At 41.2% G+C, this 20972-nt stretch overlaps 2 protein-coding genes across 3 annotated transcripts in view; both read right to left on the bottom strand.

The window, feature by feature from the left end:
- The window catches only part of zfand4 (zinc finger, AN1-type domain 4), a 12427-nt gene extending 2387 nt beyond the window's left edge, over positions 1–10040 (bottom strand). The window contains exons 1-8 of the mRNA XM_035663082.1: positions 9685–10040; positions 7550–7860; positions 6194–6269; positions 5404–5471; positions 5072–5258; positions 4479–4626; positions 2722–3960; positions 1844–1898 (exon numbers count right to left, since the gene is read on the bottom strand). Coding sequence (XP_035518975.1) covers positions 1844–1898; positions 2722–3960; positions 4479–4626; positions 5072–5258; positions 5404–5471; positions 6194–6269; positions 7550–7733 — 1957 coding nt within the window. The 5' untranslated portion in view covers positions 7734–7860; positions 9685–10040. The remainder of the gene's footprint in view (positions 1–1843; positions 1899–2721; positions 3961–4478; positions 4627–5071; positions 5259–5403; positions 5472–6193; positions 6270–7549; positions 7861–9684) is intronic.
- A 707-nt stretch (positions 10041–10747) lies between these two features.
- The window catches only part of washc2c (WASH complex subunit 2C), a 10793-nt gene continuing 568 nt past the window's right edge, over positions 10748–20972 (bottom strand). Inside the window, exons 2-31 of one of the 2 annotated variants that reach the window (XM_035663080.1) lie at positions 20028–20171; positions 19643–19807; positions 19488–19556; positions 19196–19369; positions 18990–19083; positions 18844–18905; positions 18682–18738; positions 18490–18588; positions 18270–18354; positions 18010–18069; positions 17759–17883; positions 17582–17672; positions 17337–17390; positions 17072–17254; positions 16823–16971; positions 16597–16707; positions 15982–16074; positions 15794–15895; positions 15595–15702; positions 15333–15496; positions 15060–15183; positions 14328–14759; positions 14059–14187; positions 13867–13968; positions 13645–13719; positions 13332–13391; positions 12602–12829; positions 11803–12507; positions 11542–11713; positions 10748–11430 (exon numbers count right to left, since the gene is read on the bottom strand). In XM_035663080.1, coding sequence (XP_035518973.1) covers positions 11285–11430; positions 11542–11713; positions 11803–12507; positions 12602–12829; positions 13332–13391; positions 13645–13719; positions 13867–13968; positions 14059–14187; positions 14328–14759; positions 15060–15183; positions 15333–15496; positions 15595–15702; positions 15794–15895; positions 15982–16074; positions 16597–16707; positions 16823–16971; positions 17072–17254; positions 17337–17390; positions 17582–17672; positions 17759–17883; positions 18010–18069; positions 18270–18354; positions 18490–18588; positions 18682–18738; positions 18844–18905; positions 18990–19083; positions 19196–19369; positions 19488–19556; positions 19643–19807; positions 20028–20171 — 4362 coding nt within the window. In that variant the 3' untranslated portion in view covers positions 10748–11284. The remainder of the gene's footprint in view (positions 11431–11541; positions 11714–11802; positions 12508–12601; positions 12830–13331; positions 13392–13644; positions 13720–13866; positions 13969–14058; positions 14188–14327; positions 14760–15059; positions 15184–15332; positions 15497–15594; positions 15703–15793; positions 15896–15981; positions 16075–16596; positions 16708–16822; positions 16972–17071; positions 17255–17336; positions 17391–17581; positions 17673–17758; positions 17884–18009; positions 18070–18269; positions 18355–18489; positions 18589–18681; positions 18739–18843; positions 18906–18989; positions 19084–19195; positions 19370–19487; positions 19557–19642; positions 19808–20027; positions 20172–20972) is intronic. The other variant, XM_035663081.1, reaches the window with a different exon arrangement.

Below are 20972 nucleotides of genomic sequence, written 5' to 3'. Positions count from 1 at the left end.
TGCCCAGTAGGGAACACCGGGTTTATGGATCAGCTTGTATCCGTGTAATCGTGTCTGTGGAAAGCATGCAGCTCGGCTCCGTCTTGTGAGCCGATGGGGAGTACAGATAACATAAGATAAAACGACAGCTCTGTGGATGAAGACAGGGGAAGCTCGCTGACAGGCAGCTGGCGTGGATTGGATCTTTTATTGTCGTGCACTCGAATCTGCTACCATAGAGGGGGTTTCAAATATATTCAGAAAACTCAAGCACATTTTACACCAATATTAAAAAACCTGGACTTATTTAGTTACAGTTAATTAAAGGTTGTCCCAATTAAGTGAAGTTTTCCTTGCTCCCAATCCTAATCCCACTCATTTAATACAGAGGCTCTGATACACACAGCAGCACTGTAGAGAAAGGTACCTTTTTTGTAACTTAACTATCTCAACTTGTTTCACTTGCTGTCAGTGTTGATATCTGTATTGTAACTGCTGACTTGTGTTTTGTTTGTGTTGCCTTGCAGCTCAATCACCAATGACAGCGGAAAGGTTCCAGTATTTTAAATTGAGCACAATGATATATTTGTGAAAGCTGGTGTAGCTGGAGCACAATGGGTTTCTATGAATAGATCTGCTTTCCAACCAATTAAAATGGTTTATTTTACAAGTCTGTACTTTCCAAGAAAGTTTCCTTGCAAAGAACTATGCAGTAGTAATTATTATGATTATGATTATGATTATGATTATTATTATTAGAATTATAGGGAAAATAGGTTATTTGAAACCCTTTGCATCATTTCTTTATAACTGGAAACTTTCAAGTGAACACTTTATGTTCCATGTAGTTAGAACTGAATTACATAGTTTCTTCCAGGAAACCTCAGGGAAATTATTAGGAAGTTAAAAAGCATTACAAAAAAGGTCTGACTGGTTGGTTCAGATGTAGATAATGTGGAGCAGTTACTTGCAGTGAAAAAATGGGAGGTAGAGAATTATCTGAAGTAGAAAATGTCCTTATTGATAAAATCATGAAAGATGTAAAATATAGACAAATCTTGGAAATCTTTTCCAGTTCCCATATATTGTTACAGCGCTTAAGGGCCTCTACATGTTAGAATGAGAGAAATATTCACCCTTGCGGTGCTTTTGTTTTAAGCTGCTAAAAAGGTGACCCCAAAAAGACCAAAAGCTGTAATTACTGCCAATGGTGTCTCAGAAACATTCTGAATAATATATGTAAATGACCAATTTCAGACTTGATTTTTAATAAAAAAAAACAGACCCAATAAGTTCAATTAGGATTAAAAAACATAAGCTTGAGGAGTAAATTAATCTTTTTTGAATAACTCTGAACACCAGACTCAGCATAATTAGTGTCTCTATTAGATGAAATATTTTTTGGAAGTCCACTCAAATACGTTTGGCCAGAACCAAAAGATTATGTTCCCATTTTTGTTTATTAATTTCACAACTCTGTGTGTAAATGCAGTTGAAAGTAGAGACTAACAGAAAAGTCATTTACGTGCAGTTGTTAGTTGGGTTGTTCAATACGGTTTGCAATCAACCTTTTGACCACCACCAATAAATTCTCCGCCTGTGGGAAGCACTGATACTGATACAAATGTCCAGTAATAGAGGAAAATGGAGACCCTTGACTCAGTACTTGCTATATTGATCCATGTGTATTTATCCATATTCTCTGAATAGTCCAAGCATATCAATGTCCGACAAAAATAAGTGAGTGCTTGTGTGTAGGGCCTGGCGCCTTCTGTTGCTGATATCCAGCTGTATATGCAGCAATTTCCTTATATACTACTAACTAAAGAAAAAGAAGAAAAAAGTGTTTGTGCGTCTCCCTTACCCATTCTCCCAAAAGAGGTCATGACTCCCCCAGCTGATGCAAGAGCGTTGGTGGCCTGAGAAAACAACAACACCACAATATTTTAGAGAAAATCAATAGAAGTTTTGCAGTGCTTTTTCTTTCTTTTCTTCAAAATAGCTTAAATTAGTCACTATCACTGGTGAAGTAATTGAAATTATGTACAGTATCTTTACTAGGCTTCACTACACCCACAAAAGGTGTGTTTATGCAGCAGGATAAAGACATATTGAGAAAACTGATATTCCTAACAGAATACCTTAATAACTTAATGACTTGATGTGTATGCTGCAAATATGATTTAAAAGTTGAATGGAATTCATTTCACACTATATCAATTCAACTTTAAATACAGTGTGTGTACTGTATCACACATGGGTTGATAGTGTTTCTAAGGAGAAGCAATGTGTGAATATTTTATTCTTTTATCATTACATTGTGTGCTTTGCTGTAGTCATGATATTGTGACCGACAATTCTCATATCTTAAATGACTGATCAGTTGAATCTCAGTGAAATTTGTCACAGTGGATATTGAAAAACTTACCAATTCAATATATATACTGAATCGATCAGATTGAGATCTTATCATGTGCTTATGAACAATTCAGTGCACGTCATATAAACATAATTATAGCAAAAAGAATTTCATTTCCCCCACTTCTATTTTACTTTTAACTGTCTGCTACCTTTGTGGTTTGGAACGAGACCAAGTTCTGTCAGTCACTATTACTCAAATTTAAGTGAGAGCAATTCGCAGAATACATTGTTTGAAGACTCACATAGATGCTTCAAACCAAACAAATTTAGCATTAAAAACTATTTTCTCAGCAGCAAACACTGACACTTAGTGATACTCACCATGTAAGAAGCTGCTGCTCGTTGCATCGGTGATATTTGTCTTATGAAATCATCCTGAAAGAGCCTGTTAGTTGGGATGGATGGCAGCCTGGAGCCAAGGCCGCCCTGTCCTGAGGCAGTGGCAGGAGGCAATGCCAGTGCAAGTCCCAGACTCTCTCCAATTCCATCCCTGCTGCTGCTGCTGTCTGGAGCCCTTGTAGAGAGAGAAGCCAAGAGCTCAGAGTTGTTCAGGGATCCCAGTGGCTCCTTACAGGCTTGGTTGGCCATCTTAGTGATGCCCCTTGCTTCCCTCTTGGAGATAAGCTCTGGCCTCTTGCCAGGTGACTCCACTTTAACACCACGGAGGCGTGGTGGATGAGTTGATGAGGTCGTGGATGGAGGGGATGTGTTGCCTGGCTTCACTTGTGCCGAAGACTGTGCTTGAAGGTTGGACTGGAAACAGGAGAGAGTGGAATCGAAAGGCTGAGGCAGCGGTCTGGTAGAAGCGGATGGTGAGACGTCGGCTGGCAATGGAGATGGAGGGCTGATATGAAATGATGTGCCAAGCTGTGTCCGATCAGCTCTGCTGGTGAGTGTATCACTCGTCCCGAGTGTCCACGTGCTGAGTGGGGAAGGGGAGAGCGGCAGCTGGTGTGGAGCCCCAACCTCAAGGGACCGGCGACCTCCCTCTGGCTGGGTGGACACATCCAGACTCAGAGGGTCTGATAGTTCCCCAAACGGAGCTCCAGGTTGTGTTGGCACCACCAGCCCAGCAGCTTCCTCTAACAAACCCAGCCCGACTGCCTCGGCTGCAGGCTCAGCTGGGTCAAAGGTGGGTTCAGATGGCCCCCTGATACACAGAGGGGGGAGCTGAGGGTACACACAGTCCCTCATCAACCTGGTGCTGCCAATGTCCAACCGGGACACTTTGGGAGGGGGTCGGATCTTTGCAAATGGTGGGCATGTCTCCCATGGCTCCTCCTCCTGAAGCATATAACAGGAAGGTGAGGAGTAAGAAGGAGGGGGTCGTCTAGGGATAGACAAGTGGGAAGAAGTTGCAGCAGCAGAGGGCAAGGAGGGGTCTACGCATTTATTGTCTGCTATTGGAGGTAGTTGTGCATTTGACTGCCGAGGCTGGTTGATCTGGGGGAGGGAACGAAAGAGGCGATGGTGGTGTCTTGTGCTGGAAGGTCCTAGAGAGCCTCCGAAAGGATGTGGGCTGACAGGGGGCCGTGGTTTTACCTTTGCTGACTTCTTCGGCTGTAGAACAGAGACAGTCATTATACCACACTACCCTCTCAAGTGTAATGTACATTTTCAGTATTTGTCTCCATTCTGTAAAATTATAAAATCATAGTGGTTATCTCATCACTTGATTTACACTGCGAGTCATTATTGAAGCAGCAACATTATAGAGCTAGGATACTTACTCTCTCCTCTTACAAACTCATGCAAATGAGTGTTTGGTGCAGTACATCTGCATTATGCAAAATGGTTGTGGGCCACCATTTGTAGTCTATGATTATGATAAACAGGATTCTATGTGATGACAAAATTAATCATAATTCGATGTTCATTATTTTATTGACAGAAAATACAGCTATAAAAAGAATCCAGCTTGAAGAACATCTGTAACATAAAGGGCATGATGCCGTGTTTAATAGCATCACTACATTTAAAAACAAAAAGGCAATTTAAAGGAAAATTTAAATATTGTGTGGATGCCACATTTGCAGCCCGATAGGCAGTATGTTTCTGTAATTATCATAGCTTCTAACCTTCTTGTTGAGGTTCATGTCCTCCATCTTGGCTTTGAGTAGCTTCATTTTGCTCATGGTTATAGAGTTCTCAAGGCTCTGCTGTGCAGCTGCACAACTCTCTCCATCTTCTTCCTCCTCTGCACACACATTGTACACAGAGCCGCCACTGAAAACATGAAGAGGCAAAAACACTCCTATTAGTGATCTAAAAATCTGTTTCCTTAACAGCAGGTTGTTCAGTGGCGCTGCTCAATGCAACCTTTGTCACCACAACAGACATGAACTCAGAAGGTCTGCCAACTACCTTCGAATAATGTTAAGTACTCAATATAACACTGGCTGTACAATTATATAATTATACTTGATGTATCATGTTTGTTCCTCAATTGTGCCTTCTTTTTTTCCTTGCTGCATTCCTAATACTCAGAACACGATGCGACAGTCACGATGCACAGTGTTTATATTTCTGATGTTAGTTACTGCATGTTTAATGAGGACCATCATGAGAAAACCTTGGTTTGCTTTTATAAGCATTAATTAAGAAAGACATTAATATAATGATACAATAATTGAGCTTAAAAACAACATAAACACCATGACAATATCCCAACCTTAGAGATTCAGACAGCGGTGTCAGGGTGCCATCTCCCCTGTCGACCACTCGGAAGAAGTTTAGTTGATCGCCCTCGCGATAGACCACAAACGTAACCTGCTTGTTTGACAGGCTTTTCTCCCAACCCTCCTCCTTTGTGCTCTCCATCAAGTCAGCAACCTCTTTGATAGGATCTTCCATGGTTACTGATAAAAGAATAAAGGAGATTCTGTGGTTAAAAGCGGAAAAACAGCATATTTTATTTCCCTAATGTATCTGGTAATTTACTATTTCTTAACTACAAATGTCCTGCTATAATGTGACTGTGCACTTCTTTGGTATTTTCCTTACCTCTCCTGGTGTTAATTGGGCCTCCCCTCATAGCTAAGACCAGTTTCAAAGTGCAGCCCTCTGCAATGCTGCAAACAACCAGAGTGATGATCAAAACAGCAGAATAAGCAAACAGTATTGTAACCCATTCCCAAGTGCATGTGATTCTAATGGGAGTGAAATAAACAAATAAATATCAGGATGCCACAGAATAAAGCATTTTATTCTAAATGTAAATATGCTGCAGAGGGGAGAGGCTCCGATCTGAAGTAAATAGCACTTCGAGGGTCAGGAAGATTTCCAGATTAAATTAAGTGCACGACTGGGAGTTCCACTGGAACATTTGTTTCATATGAGCAGACGTTTTATTGCCTACGCTACCCCTCTGCTTCTAAAACTTCAAAAGCATGCTGCAGTGTGATAGGCGAGCCTAGCAAGATCTCACCAGAGGCTGTTCATGTGGAAAATGAAGTGACAAGCATTCGTAACAATACCACCATCTGCAGCCAGCAGAGCACTGGAGGGTGAGGTCTGCATCTCATAAAGTGACAACAGTGGAGGGACGAGCTTTCTAAATATGACCAGTACGTCACTTGTCTCATCGAGCTCTACATCTCTGGCTCATTTAGAACATGGTGACTTGAATTAAGACTGAGTCACCACCAGAGCAGAAAGGCTTTTGAAGTGCACATGCAAATTATTTTTAATGAACAGCATGTTTTCAAACATATTGCTAGTAATTGCTCTACCAAGCCTCGCTGTCTGTGTCGGTGCTCTGAAGGACAGAAAGGGTCGGGAGAAATAGATTTACCCATAGTCATGCAGACAATGTTCATCATCCAGCTCCACATTGTTCCAGATAAGGTGTTGCTGGGCAACAGGGATACCTTTACAGACAGTTAGAGAGAAGGTAGGAGAGAAAACAACCAAAGTTGACAAGAGCCTGCTCATATTTCAAAGACTAAGTTCACTAATCTGACAGAGAGGCAAGATGGGAAGGCTACCAACAGAAGCATCCATATAACACTAAAGATGATTCATGTCTGCCCCCTAAAGACAGAACTATGTAACTGCTGAAAAAGGGCAAATCACAGTTGCAGATGCACTGTCAACTTAAATAGTACAAAATTATTTGATGTGCTAATGTTATCTCAGCGTTAGTCAGCTTATCTTACAGCTAAAACTTTCAAATACATGAGGTTGGTTGGACTCCTATGTGTCTATATTTTATTATTACTAAATATAAAGCAACATAATAAGACTCCAGTAGAGGGATGATAACTGAATACATAGAAAGCCCCTCTAGAGGCACTCCCTGGAATAAGATTGTATGAGACGAGTGTATGCGTAGTCAGGAAGCTGTCTGAGCCCACAATGAGTGAACTCAATGACCCGGTGCTGGAGGTGAGCCAGTGTTAGTGAGTGAGCAGTGGTCTTTTCATTGCAGAGTGGTATGCTCCATCACAAACACACAGGCTTGGCTGACACACCTCCTCACACACAGAGCACAGAGAGGCCTTTCTGACCAAAACTGAAAACACCAGCAAAGAATGTTGATGTGAAAGGTCATCTTGATCTACAAAAAAGCAAGCTCAGAGGGCAACCGAAAAAAAAATCAAGTTTGAATAAACACATAATTCATTCAAATGAATTCCTACTCGACCCACGTAGCCTCATCCTAAACTACACTGCAGAACGGAGTGTTCATTCGTGGTGTCTCCGCTGCCACACTTGGGACACAAGCCAACAGGTGAGTCCACAGACTTTTTTGGGGTAATGACATTATAGGTCAGGCATCGTCTGCAAAATGCCTGACCTTTTTCCACAATTTCCGAGATGTTTTGACTTTGGGAATCAACACGGCTCACTAGTTTCCTACATTTTGATTTTGTATAAACAAGAAGAACAACCATAGCAATACATGTAATGGGTAAAAGTGATATTTTATGAACACCCACTGCTGGAGCACAAGGCTTGTAGTGCCTATATACACTGAATTATACATTAGGAAAAATCAGAAAAGATTGAATATTAAGGTTTTATCTTCTCAGTCTATCAAACAATTGATGCAGCTTGCTGGCTCAATAAGTGCAACTAGCACTGCAGACACTACTCCATAAGAGCAAACTAAAACATGCAAACCATACATATATAGTGAGCTTTGTACCTTCCAGCCGCTGGATCTTCGCCTTGACTGAAATGACAGCCTCAAAGGGCAACACGCGCAGCTCAAAACAGGTCCCTGTAAGGGTCTCTATGAAGAGCTCCATAGTGTCATAGAAAGGGAGCTTATAGTGAAAAGCTCCCACACTGTCGTCATTAAAGAAGGGTGGCTCCTTCCTGTCGGTCATCTTGGCAGTTTGGGAGAGAGACTTCAAGGGATGGTTAAATGGGGGGGCTGGCCCAAGATGAGGGAGAGAGGGACAGGCACTGTTTACTGGCTTCACGACCGTCACACATCATGCAGGATGAACTCATCTGTGAGAAACAAGAATGAAAATCACTGCCTGGTTATCAGAACTTTTAAGAAGGTTTGATTAGTTTAACCATTTTTCTGCCCCTGCAACGGCTTACATTTAATGCATGTACAGCGTGTGTTCCCACAGGTTGAAAATATATTGGTGATAGTCTGAAATTTGGTTTGAAATGTTACATTTTCCAGCTGGCTTAGCATTCACATAGCATTCAAAAGCTAAACTCTGATAGCCAAGTCAGTTTGGATTGCACATGAATGCTTCACAACTGTGAGCAATATTCATATAATGAATAACATAACAAGGTATGAACCTGATGGGATAGTATTTTAGGTAACAACAGATGGACCAGTGGTAACAGACATAAAAATATGTCCATATATGTGATAAAAACTGTCCTTGAGACTTTCTTGCAGTATGCTTTAAATTGAGGAGCAATTGTTTTAGAACAAAGGCATGTATCAGTGGCAGCAGACACGTGCAACCCTCTCATAAAACATTCAGGGCAGCATTTAAGGCCCCGGCCAAAATTCAAGAAGATCAGGTGTGTCACATAAGCCCATCAGTGGTATGAGATGTCGTTTGCCTGACCGCAGCCTTTGACAGATCACCTCTTGTGTCACTTGACGAACCAACATCTTACATTTAATCTGCGTCAGAGGCAGGCCAGGTCGATCATACTACTCTGAAAATGAAATAATGTTATTTTGTATAATCCACGTATTATATTATCTTGTCCCTGTGTGTTTCAGAATTACAGTCGTCCACAAGCTACTGTCCACGGCCCTTAACACACTGAGCATTTAAATGGAGATCTTCCAATTAACTAGGGACTGACAGAAAAGCGAGTAACCAGACATGCACATAAATGAGGTGGTTCCAAACCTGGGGGTCACGTAAGCTTCACGAGGGGTCACAAGGCCTTCTTGATTATAAAGGGAGTAAGAAAACATATACAATATACACAGAAGGCCTATATCTAAGCATTTCATTCATTTGTGTGTAGAAAAACAGAATTACATTGGTATTTTTTAATGTTTAGATTATTATTTTAGTTATAAAAAGGCACAGTGAAGACCAGAACACAAGCTATATTTACAGAGTCTTCATTCTCTGGTTGTTTGAACTTTTCAAATGCAGGACGAGGCCGTTTATCAGAGAGCTAATAGAAAAATTAGAAGAAAACAAACACAGAATCTGTCAAAAAAGAAGAATATAAAGTATGCATGGTTGTTAAAAAGTTAAACATATATAAAAACAGACAAATTGTATAAAAGTTTCCCTAAAAATATCAAGAAAACTCATAATGCAATATTACTTTCACCATTATGTGTTCATGGTACAGTGTATTAGTTGTTCTATACTGTTATGTATTGAAATTAATATGAAATATCCATAAAATATGTCTCTTAATGAGGGTCGTCAGTTTTCTGAATAATAAAAAAGGGTCTCAATAATAATAATAAAAAAAGGCTGACTGACTTAACGCTTGTCATAACAGGCCATTGTCTAAAGAAAACGATTAGGCTGTCAAGTTACAGGCGCTGTGAGCAGACAGGTTGCCTCTAGCTACATTAAACCTCACATAAAACCGTGTTTGAACGCACCACCCCAGCAGGAGCCACAAGAACAGGTCAACAAAAAGAGATAAAAGTAGGTTCAGCTAATGACAACGGAGATGAATGGGGCTGGCAATCGTCTCAACACAACTCCGGCGGCTAACGCTAGCAGAGAAAGGTCACACACGCAGTATTTATACCTCCAGTGTCCACAACACACATGAAAACCTCGGTTCACGGTAGCATGTCATCGTTGAAAACCTACTCACCAGTATCTTCTGCAATAACACGGCAGTGAAGCACGTCTAGCCGACGCTGCTAACATTAGCTCTCGTTGCCATGTCAGCCAACAACTCAAACAATGGCCACCTTTCTCCGTGGTTGGCTAGCAGGCTGCTAGGCTACATTCACGGGCTTCAGTCCCGGTGTGGCTGTCGAGGCTGACCTTGCGTTCAAAACCGAGCAGCATTTCATCACGTTCAACCCTTTAAAAAACAACCACACGCGGTACAAACGAGACTGTCAACTGTGGTCGGTCGCCGTGGCCCTTGTTGTCGACATCTTCATACCTGTCAAAGGCGTCTGAACAACACCTTTGTGTGACTTCGGTTGATTGACAGGCAAAGGAACCAATTGGGTGAGGTGGGTGGGATCACAAATGTCTCTGGGTGAGAGAGTTTCACATCCTCTCTGTGACAATCCTCCAAATATTCATTATATCTGTAATTATCACAGGTTTAAAAATCCATCAGATATGTGGTTACATCATTGGTACAATCGCTGTCTCTTACCAGTTTGTGTGGGTCAACAATTGATTCCTCTTCATCTTAAGAAGAAAAAAATGAAAACATTTCTTAAAAAAAAAAAAAAAGTTGAGCAGTCTCTAAAATGTTCACATAAAAGAATTTTTTTTTACTGTACAAATATGTTAATGACACTATATCTCCTCCCAAATGTCTGTTTCCAAATGTGTGTCAATTTGTAGTCCCATGCCATCCAAAACCTACTGACCCACGAATTATGCTTTCACAGCTTTTGGAGCTTTTACTTAATCCTTACTGTGGAAAGGTTATATAGTTTCTAGCAGCCACGTGGGTCCTCTTTAAATGCTATCAAGGGAGCAGCTTGAATTCCTCCTTTTTTTGCTTTAATAAAACTGACCACAGCAAAAGCACTAAACCTTAATCATCCAATAATGAAACAGAAATGGTGTCTATCAGCGATATAAAGTTCCCTTTCTTCGGAATAAGCTTCCTGCTGACATCAGACACTGATCAATATTTAAGTCTAGACAGACCTGACTGGAAATAATCACACACATTTCAGATAGCATAAAATATGTTTCTTTTTAGTTATTAAAAATGAATTTCCTTTTTCATCACAGCCAAAGTTAAGAAATTGATGAATTTCTTATTAATAAAAACATTGTCAAAATGCCTAAGACAGTAAGTAAACACATTGATTTCTCATAACCATGATATGGCACAAACTCAAAGACATGGAATCTCAACATGGAAAAGCCAAAAGGATAAACATCTTCAAAACAAACAAAACAATTTACTGTTAATTTCTGCAGGCTTTGAGGCTAAGCATATGGTATGCTTATAAAGTGCTATCATGTATAATAAAGATGAACAGTATATAATAACTGTTACATAATATGATCTGATGCAGAGATGATGCCGTCGGATGATAACTGGAATCATTTTCATTTGAGAATATACGCCAAAAATAAGCCACAGTATTTATATGAATTCATATGAATAAATACTCTATCAACAGTGTATCCGATCTCCAATCTTTCAGCGATCCAAATGGCAAAAGAATGAATCCACAATTGTACAAATCTGGCTACTCAGAAACAACAGTTCAGTTCCCACCGAGAGCATTAAGTGGATCGTCAAATATGTTGCTTGAATCCGCTGCTGTACTGGTCTCCTGAGACAGTGGCGTTTTCTTTGATTTTTGGGGGGCCTTCGTGACTGGTTTTACTGTGCTTGGTGAGAAGATGTCGTCTTTAAAGAACAGAGACAGATGGACAAAATATTTAGTTAAATATGCCAATTCGAAAAGAAAAAAGAAGGTAAACTACAGGAAGCATGAATGCCTGTTTTATTGTTGCTTACCCATGTCATCATCAAATATTGACTTGGTCTCTCCCTTTGTCTTGGACTTCTGTTTTGGCTTTAAAGTGTCTGTCAGGTCAGCAAAAATGTCTATGTTGTCATCGAACAAGCTGGCATCAACGGTCTTCTCTTTGTGCTTCTTGTGAACTTTAGGCACAGTGGCTACTTCATCCTGAGAACACAGAGATTCAGCTGATGAGGAAAGAAATGAAGGCACAGAAAACCTTGATAGTATTACCATCAATGTAAAATAACAGGTACCTTGAAGATGTCCGGCTTTGAAAAACTACTGCTGCTCTTGATTTCTTTGCTACTTGTGGATGTGGGAGTGGAGCTGTTGCTCACTCCAAAGATGTCCTTATCATCATCATCTTCCAAAAAGGAGGAGGCCGTTGCTTTCTTAGTGGTTGACCTTGGCTTGACCTTTTGGAAAAGGTCATCGGTGTTGTCATCAAAAATGGACGGGAGTGTGCTTTTGTCTTGGTCTTTCTTCAATCCCACATCGCTACTGGACTGAGGTGGTGTAGTCTTGGTGGCTGGTCTGGTGGAGGGCGTGTTAGAGACTGAGGTGGCCCCAAACAGACCGTCGGAGCCAAAAAGATCATCCTCGTCAGAAGATGGCAGCACCTTGGTACTGCTGCTGTCTTTACTAGAGTCTTTCTTTCCAGCGTTTGCGGATACTGGCAGTGTCAGTGAAAAGGGTCTTGGGGAAGTTTCAGAGAGAGAAGAATGAGAAGATGAGGAGGCGGGCAAGGCTGTGTTTGCTGCTGAGTTAGACTGTGTCGGACTGACAGGCGTCTGGCTGGACTTGTCTGGTGGAGGCAAGACTGAACCAGACAGACTGGGTTTTGGCCCAGGGACATCTCCATCCAGGGTCTCTTCTGTATCCACTACAGATCTTTGGGCTGCTTGCTGCCTCGCTGCTCTGGACTGGGGTCTCCGTTGTAGAGAACCTTTGACACGACTCTGCATGACAGAAGATTTGCACTCACAGTATCACATCAGAAATCCAAGCAATGGAAAGCAACTAAAAGACAGATAACAGACTTAATAAACCCACCTTGTGTGCACTCTGCAGTGTCTCAACCTGGACCGGGGAGTCAAAGCTCACTGCTCCCTCGCGTTCTGTCTGGGCTCCTACAGGGGTTGTGGCAGGGCTGGGGGTCAGGCTGGAGCTGGACACCCCAGAGGAGGAACTAGGGCCCATGCCAGGGGGTACACTTATGGCCCCTGGCAGACTGGGGACAGCACCAGGAAGCAACGCAGCAGGGTTGATCATCAGATTGGCCTGAATATGATAAGATCAGATGCACCAATATAATCATTGAATCCTGAGTACTGACCAAAGGTGAATTAAACAGACTTTTCAGTTAAAATATACTACATTGGTACATGTTTATGCCTCTAAACTTAAAATTTGCAGCTAATCTCTTTTCATGAAGTTTCTCAGAGTGGATGCAAGAAGCAGATCATTCAGAGGAAAATGAGAAGCCAAGACTGTGAATGGAAATGAGGCAACAGCAAGATGCAGGGACTTCTTGTGAAACTGAGAGCAATCGCAATCAAATCTTGCAGTTAAATCAAATCAAAACAGAGAATTTTCCTTTATTTTGGTTGTCAAGCTGTTGTATCATAGCCAAGCTTCTAAGTTGGAACATGAAAAAGCCCAGACAGAAGAAACCTTAAGAAAGACAACATGTAAGTGGGAACAGAAAAGTCTTTCCTCAAGAGGAATCAGAGTGAAATGTCAAGAATAAAGACGTTTGATTCAATAAAAACAAAAATATTACTTGAAGTTTCCCAATCCTTGAGGAGGAATCTTTAGGTTTTACAGGGCTTGGTGCGGGTTTCTGTGTGGTCAGATTACAGCACGTTCAGAATTTAATCCAATGAAGGCATTTCTTGTGTTCATCTAGAAACAACACTACCTTTCAACACTCTAGATGTATTTAAACACAACATATCGAAGGGTATGCCAGCTAATACAAAATGCAAAAGTAACCCAAACTCAAAACCGCAGGTCACACAGGTGTTTTTGGCTCAAATAAATAAAACAGCTGACATTATTATTAGATCTACAGTATATGTTTACAGTAGACTCACCTGAATCTCTGATACGGATTCTGGACTTGCTAGCGGTGCTCTGTCATTAGGTTTACTGGGTTTCTCTGCTACTTTCTGAGAACGAAAATAAGAGACAAAAAGCAAGAGAGGTCAGTTCTCCCACTGATATAAATTTGGGGTTGGGGTTTCTAATGTAATATCTGATGCTAGGGAAGCAGGAATCCACCATAATTCTAAAAAAATGTTTTTAATAATTGCTACCGGTGGAGGAGCTTTTGACTTAATGGAGCTGAAGAGGTCATCCTCATCGTCATCTGCAAACAGACTTTGCGCTGCTGGCTTCACTGAGCTGAGCTTGGAGCTCTAAAAAATAAACATAATCATGTTCATCATCCTTATCATCTAGAGAAAGACGTCTGCATGCAAACGGATAAGGAAATCTAATGTACTGACTGCAGCTTTCCCTGAGGTGGCAAAGAGGTCAACATCTGGGTCATTGTCCTTCTGCTGCGTCTGACTGAACAGCAGCTCTTCATCTTGGAACACGCCTGTGCTTGTTGCTTGTGGTCGCTCCTCTGTAGGCTGTTAAAAAACAAACAAAGAAGACCAAAAAAATAATAATAAATAATAAGTAATACCTTAACTGCAGGAGAAATGGTACACCAATGCAACTAAAATCAATTCTTCACACTATTATTAGATTGACTGTAAATCATAAAAACCTTTAGTGTGTTTCTTGCTGTGGGTTTACTGGGTGTGAATATCGGATCATTCCAGTCTGACTCATCTTCCTCCTCATCATCAAATAGACTAACAGTGTTTGTTTTGACTTTCTCTTCCTTTTTCTCCTCCTTCTTAACATTTGGTGGTGGGCTGTCCTTAGAGAGGAAGCTGTCATCATTGTCATCTTCATCCAACGGGCTCTTTGTCTGCTTGTTGGCAAGAACGTTGATGCCTCCGAAAAGACTGACTGCTCCAGCAGGCTTCTTTTTACTGTCACCGCTCTCTGGCGAGGGCGATGACGGGAGGGGCTCAGGGGTCTTTGCCGCTGGCTTCTCCTGCTCTGAAGGTTTGTCCTTTGCTGCTGTCCTAGAAACTGCAACCTCCTCTGATCTCTCCATCAGGGAGGGCGACTGAGAGGCCACGGCAGGAGTCTGAAGAATACAAGCAATTAAAATGATTTAATTGTTACATGGGAGATAACACAAATTAAATGGTGTAATAAATTAGCTATCAACTCATCTGAAATATCACTACTGTGTGACAAACTTATAGAGCCAACTTGATTTTTTGATTTGCTGTTTTCGGATCTGAATGGCCCTCTAGGGGCTGAGGAAAGTCTCTCACTCTGTACTCATTAATCTGCTTTAAAGCCCACTAGAGGCACGCTTCAAAACAACACTGTTTGTCACTGACAAATGTAAAATACAAAAAAATAAAGTTAGCGTACTCACTCTAGCAGCTGGGGCTGCAGTGTTTGTGTTGACAGCAGGTTTGATGCCAAAGAGGGATCCTTTATCTTCATCATCATTACCCTCATCTTCAAACAAGAGAGCAACTCTCTGAGGCTTCTTTTGACTATATGAAGAGCAACAGAAGAAGAGCATAGATAACACAATGTTTTTAAAAAAGTACCTTTTTCTGTGATTTTATTGCAATTATAACAGTGAGCAGACATTTTTTTACTCTGTTTCTAATCATAGTAAAATCTTTATAAGTGTAAATACCTTGACTCTTTTGTTGGAGCAAACAGGTCATCGTCGTCATCAAAGAGGCTGCTTTTGTGAGACGTTCTGGCACTGGGGAGGCTGGAGGGGGCACTGACACTGGGCTTCATCCCTCCCGTCTTGACCTCTGGCTTCCCTGCACTACTAGAACTCATCCACTGGTCCTGTCATTCAAATATTCACGAAAATAATGCATCATGTTAGTAAGTTCCATGAAATGTTTTTATGCAGCAGTAAAATATTACTCCTCGTATTCTCGTACCTCATCATCACTGAAGAGGGAGCTGGACACAGCCTTACTGGGTTGCGGTGTGGAGGCTTTAGCTTGATTAGGTTTTGGTTTAGATTTAGCTGCAGATGCGAATAGATCCTACAAGGTCAAGAACCGGATTATTGTAATGTAACTCACAGTAAACACAAGCCTAAGCCAATCAAGCTTTGAAATAGTTAATTATTTTCACCTCTTCTTCCTCATCGTCAAATAATGACAATGGGGCCTTGCTGGTTTTGCTCTGGCTTATAGGTTCAGGCTTAGACTGGCTCTTAGGGGTGGTTGGGAATCCCTGTGGAGGAAAATACATATTTAGTGTAATTAAAATGTGTTATTACTGTATTACACCTTTTTTCTAGTTAAGTTTTAGAGCTTTACCTGTGTGTCTTCATCATCAGAGAAAAGACCTCTGGTTTGGGGTTTCTGAGTCTGCTTGACAGCTGCCTTCCCAACATCTGGAGCAGACCCATTCTGAAAAGCACGACATGAGGATGAAAATTTGGCTTTTTAAATTCTTAAACTTCCTTTTTAAAAGTATGAGGTTTCAGTCTTGAAAGAAAATACTGGTACAGGGCAAAGAGAACTGAACTGTGTCAACAGGAGTAAAGGCCAGCAGTGTACTCCAAACTAAATCAAATCTGGCCTTTTCCTCGGACGGAACTTGAATATGAAAACTCTGAGCAAACACCAATATACTGGCTGCAAATAGGTCTGTTAATTTAATGGCATCCATGCCTGAGACATTAGCTTGCGAGTTTATGTAGGAGAAGGCATTTGGGCCATAACTGTATATAAAAACTGAAGATACACTGTGGCCTACAACTGGCGGATAGTGTAACTTTTGACAATTTAGGCTAGACAGCCTGCACACACTGCAGTTATTGAAGCCCAATAGAGTAATTTTTGGTAGAAAAACCCTTCCATTTAGCATGTGAAAACACACCAAATTTAATTTTGTCAGGAGCATATTGTTAGACAATGATCGATTCAGACCTCTTCAGATTTCTCAGACTCCTCGCTGGTAGACGGATGGCGCTTTTTCAGGCCCTCACTGAGCAAGCTTTTAGTCCCAGGACCAAACATGGAGATTGCCCCTGCCGGCATCTAAACATAAGAATGAATAATCAACATGGGTCAAAAAACGCTATGTAGATACACCAAACAAAATATTAATAATGGAAACTATCACGTTCAACCACACGTGTATGCTGATCTTTACCTTTTTCTCAGGAGGCTGAACGTGCTCTTCCACTACCTCCTTCTTGCTCTGAGCTGGCGCACTGTACTTCTCACTGAATATATCACCATCCTCATCGTCTTCATCGAAAAGGTCAATAGCTTTCTTGGGTTTAGATTTCTCCGGTCCAGCTGAAAAAGAATGTCAGTAATAAACACAAAGTGGTTTGACAGGATAAGGATCCCACCTGAACTTGGACTGTAACACTTTAGTGCCTATTCTCACACTTACCAGAGTCGGACTTTGTCAGGCTTTTACCACTGAAGAAGTCATCATCCTCATCCTCGTCATCAAACAGCCCTCCTCCTACCCCACTAACAGCAGCCACAGGAAGCTGTCTGGAGGCAGCTGGAGTTCCGTTCTCCTTGCTCTCCACTGAATCCGAGTCATTCCCTGAACTGAACAGGCTGTTACCTGTGGACAGAAAGGGAGCTGGTTTGGTTGAGGAGGCTGAAGCAGATAAGAAAGTGATCAGCTGTCAATTAAACGCTCCTACCTGGGAATACTGAAATGGCACCCGATGGAATCTTCTTTCCAGGTTTGTCAGATTCTGGGACAGAAAATAAGTTGTTTTGCTCATACTATATTTATTGTTTCGCACTAATATAGGAAGGAAAATTCTGTATCTGATTCGGCAATACAATTATGTGGCAACCTGCTAGTACATTTATTTTCTATATGTTTGTAGCCATCTTATCTAACATGTCTTCGCACGTTTGTTACGAGAGTCTCAGGTCTTACCAGCAGTTTGAGCTGTGCTTTTCATGCTTTCATTCAGCACCTTCTTCTCTTCGGACACAGGAGGTTTTGGTGCGTCAGAGAAAAGATCACCCTGATAACATAATACAATTCTGTAAGTAATGTAGAACTGGACTGAATGAGAAAGGGAGCTCTGAAAATCCATTTAGTTTAACATACGTCGTCATCATCGTCAAATAGGCCTCTCCCCCCACTGAAGAGGCCACCTTTCCCACCGAATGGCGAGAAGTCGTCATCATCCATCTTTGGTGGCTTAAACATGTCATCGCTGTCATCTTCGGCTGCTGTTATAATATACATAAACAATATTGAGCAGCATACTGGGAACAATGGGGCCTGCTGTGGTAATAACTAATGCAAAATGAAACAAAAAATGTTTAAATTGCACTGATGATGAATGAAAGTCCTACCCTGTGGCTTTGCGGGCTTTGGTTCTTTCCTGCCTTTACTTTTCTTCTTAGATGTCAATGCTTCCAAGACATGACATGGTAGAAACACAAAATCCATGACCATGCACATGCAAAGATGGCACTTTAATCTCAAATGTGAACTTTGATGCTGTCTTTTTGTTAAATCAAATATGAAGAGTGGGAGGAACAAAAAAAAAAAAAAAGTGTCACGTAAATTCAAAATGAAATGATGCACTACAACTTGGTTGATAATGACTTACATGCACGATCTCCTTCTGGTTTGTTAACTGGTTCACCTTTGATTCGGGCTGCCAGCTCATCGGCAAAAGACGATGGGCCCGTGTTCTGAATGTGACACAGAACAGCAGAACGGAAATAAAGAATGATCAGAGAGAGGTAGCAACGTATCTGAATGATTTCAGATTGAAATTAAAGACAGTCCACTCACAGAGACATCTCTCATCAACTCAACAGGCATACCTTTATGTCATCGTCATCATCCCTGTCTGATTCTCCAAATATGTCAGAATCCTCATCCTCCTCCTCTTCATCATCCTCATAACTCAACATGGAGGACTTCTAGGTGAGCATGGGAGGAGGATCCAAAATTATAAAGCTGTTCAGTTAAAATATAAATCGATGATGTGCTTAGCAGGCAGGCAGGCAGCTTACCTTCTTAATATTATTGTGACCATCATCCTCCTCCTGATCAAAGTCCTCATCTGAGTGCTGTTAAATAAATAAATGCAATAAGGTGTTTATTTTCCTGTGCAAGATGAAAAAATAAAAACCTTTAAATATACTGTGAAAAAAAAAGCAAAAAGAATATCTTACAACTGCTCCTTTGCCATCTTCGCTCTCGATCACGCTGTCTCTGTCACTGTCAACTGACATTTCTGGAAAGAGAATCATAAATAAACATGAGGAAAACAAACACTATAATGTACAAGTGCCGGAAGAAGCTGCCATGACTGCATTACCGTCACTTGAGAGGTCACCAAGTCCAACATCATCTTGTTCCATGAAGGCCTGGGAACCAATCAGATATGGAAGAGGTCTGTCCACATAAAGATCCTGTAAGAGAAGGAAAAACAGACACACAGGCTTTAGTACATTAATGTAAAGATGATCACATGCATTCGTGCAGTAACTGCAGTAAATTACTGCTTCAAGATTCAGATCACACCTTGGGCTCCAGGATGGCCTCCACTCTGTCTGTGACCTCCTCGTCCTCTGAGTCAGAATTTCCTGCTTTGATGTCCAGATGCTCAAAGGCTGACTCCAGCACTCTCAGACCGTAGTTCACAGCTTCCTGCATCTTAGGGATCAACTCTGCTTCTTTCTGCTCGCGAGTCTTCTCCTTCAGAGAAAACATAGACAATTTTCAGGGCAATACAAGACTTGTGAGTACTAAGGTAATATGGTAAAACTGAAAAGCAATATTCAGTACTGGCTGGTCAGTGTTGTATTCTTCATACCTGCTCAGGCGGCTTCTCCAACACATCAGCCTTGGGAATAGTCTCTTCTACCTCCTCATCATATACTCTCTGTGAACAGAAAGTAAAAAGGCATTTTTATCATTTATAGTATAACAAGACAAAACTGAAGTAGAACAGAAAAGTTTCATACATACATTTTCTATAAACTGTGTATTGGAAAGCATGAGAAAGTCGTTAAAGACAGAGTGCAAGCAGCTGTCTGTGGCCTTGGTGTCACGGATCAGACTGTCCAACTGCTTTTCAATCTCGTGCGTCTTTGACAGCATTCTCTGGGAGAACTCTTGGAGGAACAAAAAGAGCTGTGAGGGAAAAAAAAACAGCTATGAAGACAGCAGCAGTTGCAAAGTTACTTTCATAACACAAAAGTAGAACAGATTTCACAACCCTCTCATCTACAGCTATGTAACATTATACCCAAAGCATTTCTGCAACATTTCTACTACGACTATATGGGAAGATGTGGATGAATTACTGTAATGTTTCTGTGTTTCAGAGCTGGGGAAGAAACATCTGACTTACCCCTGCGTCGGCTGCCAAGGACCAGTTGGCACTGTTCTGCCGCATCTCTTCAAGAGTCCAGGGTCTTTCCCAAATCTGAGCATCTTTCTCTAAATATTGACTCCTGCTTGGGCCATTTGCAATTCCCTCCGGCAACCCACTCATCTGCAATCAGATCATTTATTGCTATTAATGGGATTAATAATTCAGAAGGGCTTTTAAACATCTGTCATTAATAAATTATAAAGTGGACAATCCAACCTAAAAGAAGAACTATTCTTCTTGTGTAATAATGTGGGCTACATATCTGTTTTGTGCATGTAAACCAGTAACTGTTTGAGTTAAACAGCTGAGGGAATGTAAAAGATTGTTGGAAGAAATAAAATGTAGGCAACTTTATAACAACATGCTGTCTTCGGCCAACTTCTAACATTATTGCCAAAGCCCAAACCATCAACTGTAGTGATATTGTTAAGAAACCACAGACAATGAAGTTGGGGACAAATACTAAGACACTGGGAACCATTTCTTATGGATGCCCTAAATGTACATAGGAAACATAGGAAACGCTGTGCAAACAGCTAAACATTGCATCAGTTAACAAAGAAACCTACACTGAAACCTGTGTCTAGTTCTAACATAACAACTACAAAAGTTAAGTAAGGTCTGTGACAGGACTTTGGCTTTACTCCGCAGTATCAGAGCTACCATCAAAGGCCAAATAAATAGTACATGATGCCCCCACCAACTGAACAATCAGTGTGAAGTCCTGGCCCCCCTGATCAAAGGTTTAAATCTCTCCTCTGTAAAATAAATCAGGCGTGAAGATCATTTATCCCAGTGGTTTTGTATACGTGGTGCGTTCATGTTCTGCGGAGTCTGATTCAATGTCAATAGTCCACAATAAATAGTGCTGATCCTCTGATTTCCTGCTCACGGTGGACTGTCTGTCTGTGTGTGTGTGTG

This window comes from Morone saxatilis, unplaced genomic scaffold (assembly GCF_004916995.1).
Source record: "Morone saxatilis isolate NCDOM2014 unplaced genomic scaffold, NCSU_SB_2.0 Contig19, whole genome shotgun sequence".
Taxonomy (NCBI): Eukaryota; Metazoa; Chordata; class Actinopteri; family Moronidae; genus Morone; species Morone saxatilis.
The sequence above is the reverse complement of the archived record's forward strand: the minus strand, read 5'-3'. Positions and strand labels throughout refer to the sequence as shown.